Here is a 3,516-nt window from a genome sequence, read left to right as displayed (position 1 = left end):
TTGTCACTGTTATCACCATTACTCAGAGAATTAGTCACTCTGTCACACACTGAGAGCAGCACTCAGTTTCTAAACCTGTTGCCTGAAATCCTTTTGGCATGGAAATATTTTTCTTTCATCTAAGTTCCCTGAGGAGAAGGTTTTTATTTTTAAACCCAATGGCTTAAGGCATGTATTGCAGCAGCATATGAAACCTGCCCAAACTTGTTCTGATAATTCACTCTGCCAGGGTATTGGTCATGTATATAACCTGTTCCCTTTTTCATGTCGTACTGAAATATTGAGAACCGTGCATAAAACGCACTAAAGTCTAAAAAGTTGATATCTTATCCTTTGCTCCCTCTTCCACGGTTCTGTTAGCTGAATATTTCCACAAATGCTTTTCCATTTAAATTTAAAGAGTTTACTTAAAGAGAGCCAGTTTGGTTTAGTGGTTAAAGGTGCTGGCATAGAAACCAGGAGATTAGGAGTTCTAGTCCTGATATGGCATGAAAGCCAACTGGGTGACTTTACGCCCTCTCTCTCAGCCCAATTCATCTCATGGGGTTGTTGTTGTGGGGAAAAAGAGGAGAAATATCAAACTTGTATGCTACCCATCTTGCCAGAGGCGAATTTTTATGTACATTTGCCACTTTGAGTTACTTATAAAGAAATAAAGGTGGGATAAAAATTTAATAAATAAATAAACGTCATAGTATTGTATATTTCCCACCAGGACTCTGTTGATGCTTTCAGGCCTTGTCCTCGTAAATCAATAGTTGGCTTACATAAAACGCAGCAATTGGCCATAAATTTATTGACACCTTCCTCAGTCTTCTAGTTGTGGAGGAAATTCTTTCACTTTACTTCTTAATACATACTCTGTCTCAAGCTCTTTTATGAAATGGAAACAAGATATATCCAATACCAGCAAAATATAAAATGAGAACCCATCATTAGGTAGTTATGTCACATCAAAGGAGAAATGACAGGATGAAGAAAGACAACTGCTGCATATGAAATCCCTACCAAGTAACATAATATTAGATAACAAATATTTTAATGTAACATTCCCTTTTATGCTTGCCAGTTTCCACATTAATTTCTCTTGAAGTTCCTGTCAATCGCCACGGCAATAAAATAAGGATGCGCTTTGCGTACCTTCTTGAACATAATTTTATATTCTAAAGCCACGTGAATTCACCAGCTGTTTTGAGTGAAGCCGTGCGCAAAAATGGCATGTTTTTCTGTAAAATTGGACCGAGTTGATTCATCTTTCGTTTTTACCAGCATGACTCAAAAAACACACAACTGTCCTCTTGTTTTTCTTGGCATTTTGGTTTTGAAAGATCGCCTGTGTTCTGTTTCAGTAGCTACGGCAGAAACAGTCCCCTAGTTATAGCAGAAGAAATCTAAAACTGCAAGCAGAGCTGATAAAATCTATAGCAGCTTCACAAGTTTCATTCCATCTAAAGATTAATGCAGATGTTCGTTCTTTCTGGCGCTGTTGCCTAGCTGCTCTAGTTATGTAAAAGTTGTGCTGTTCTTTGCCAATTTTTCCTTGTTCTATCCCTTTATTTCATTTTGTTTTTTTATGTACAAACTTAACAGCACCCTGTAACTTTCCGAGGATGAGAGAGAAAAAGAACATTGCACAGGTCGCTTAGCATGAAATTAATAAGTTACTGAATATGAGAGGAATAATGTAGCCTCATGATACTAAAAAAATTTACAACGTGTTCTGGATTTAATTCCCATTTATTTAATACAGGTACACATTGGAATTAAAGGATTTGTGAGAGATTTGGTCACTGGGGCTGCCTTGGAAAATGCAACCATTGCGGTGGCCGGGATTGCTCACAACATTACAACTGGACAGTTTGGTGACTATTACAGATTGTTGGTGCCTGGAACCTATAATATCACAGCTTCTGTCACAGGGTAAAGTATATGGAGCAGGCATAGATATGTTGGTTATCCTTGGCATAGCTTCTTCTAGTAGGGCAGTGGTTCTCAACCATTTTAATGCCGCGACCCCCAACCGGTCGTAAGTCGAGGACTAAACCGGTCGTAAGTCGAGGACTAAACCGGTCGTAAGTCGAGGACTACCCAACCGGTCGTAAGTCGAGGACTTTCCCTGCCCGGGAGCGCCGCACATGCGTGGTTCCGCCCCCTGTGCCGGCCGAGGCGTAGCTGGCAAGCGGCAGAGACGGAGCAGGCCGACCACCAGCTGGCCCAGCCCAAGGGAGGTAAGGCACCCGCCGGAAAAGGGGGAAAAAATGGCAGACAGCCTTGCTTGGCGACCCCCGTGAAATGGTCGATCGACCCCAAATGGGGTCCCGACCCACAGGTTGAGAACCACTGACTTAGACTTATATACCGCTTCACAGTGCTTTATAGCCCTCTCTGAGTAGTTTACAGAGTCAGCCTATTTGCCCCCAACAATCTGGGTCCTCATTTTACCGACCTTGGAAGGACGGAAGGCTGAGTCAACCTGGAGCCGGTCAGGATCGAACATCCTGGCTGTGGGCAGAGTCAGCCTGCAATGCGGCACTCTAACCACTGCGGCCTCACGGCTTCCTTCCTTCCCTCCCTCCCTTTTAAAGTGCTTGGCTTTAAAAATGCTATATATATATACAGTGAGGAAACACAATACTGTTGTATTTCATACTAATACTAACATATCATAAGCTCCCTTGTATCCTATTAATCTTCTTAGTCTATCTAGTTCTATGAGGCAATCTTTTTACTGTATTTTTATTTGATAGGGATGATCTTTTTATAGTCACATGTGCGTGAAATGAAGCCTTTCTTGTAATCACTTAGTTCTGATGTCTTGAAGCCATTATTCCCCTGGTACATTACCCAGCCATGCCTTTCCCATGAGGGAACAAGGATGGTTGGATGAAGCCAGGTTTTGGGGATATGATACTTGAAGGCCTTGCCAATATGGGGAGCAGATATTTTATCTCTTCGTGCTTGGTCTGCTCTGTGCCTTTCCAAACTGGGAAGAGTAAATTAAAATTAATCTAGTGCTTAGAGATAACATTTCCATTGGGAAATGTTTTTAATTAAAGTACATTTAAGTATGAAATGTCTCAACCTAAGTAAAAACTGCTTTGAATAATGTTGTGAGCATTTCACATAGACAGACATTCAAAATGATTAAAGCAGCCTGTTTCAAGCTTGGCAAAAGCTGTTTAACCCTCAACATTTTGTGTTTGCTGTGATTCAGCTTAAAGCCTTTCTCCCCCCCCCCCACCACCATTCTCTTGTATTGGGAGCTCTTACCATTGCTCACTCTGAGAGGACCTGCTTTAAAATATTCTAGGTACCTTATTTATTTATTTATTATTTATTTATTAATTTAATTTATATACCGCCCTTCTCCCGCAGGACTCAGGGCGGTGCACAGCGTATTAAAAACAGTACAAATACAAAGCATAAAAATACAAACCCCTGTAAAACCAGATTAAAAAACCGAATATTAGAAGCTGTGTCTCTATTTAAAATTATTTTTAAAATCACCCTAAATAA

General features: G+C 40.6%; 1 protein-coding gene across 1 annotated transcript in view; it reads left to right on the top strand.

The window, feature by feature from the left end:
- Window positions 1–1,750: 1,750 nt before the first annotated feature.
- Window positions 1,751–3,516, top strand: part of CPD (carboxypeptidase D) — a gene marked incomplete at its 5' end in the record, with an annotated part of 38,380 nt that continues 36,614 nt past the window's right edge. The window contains one exon of the mRNA XM_015827798.1: window positions 1,751–1,920. Within this exon, the coding sequence (XP_015683284.1) occupies window positions 1,751–1,920 (170 nt within the window). The remainder of the gene's footprint in view (window positions 1,921–3,516) is intronic.

The sequence above is a fragment of the Protobothrops mucrosquamatus genome, unplaced genomic scaffold (genome assembly GCF_001527695.2).
Source record: "Protobothrops mucrosquamatus isolate PMUCROS unplaced genomic scaffold, P.Mucros_1.0 scaffold3954, whole genome shotgun sequence".
NCBI classification, from domain to species: domain Eukaryota; kingdom Metazoa; phylum Chordata; class Lepidosauria; order Squamata; family Viperidae; genus Protobothrops; species Protobothrops mucrosquamatus.
This window is presented reverse-complemented; position numbering and strand designations above follow the sequence as displayed.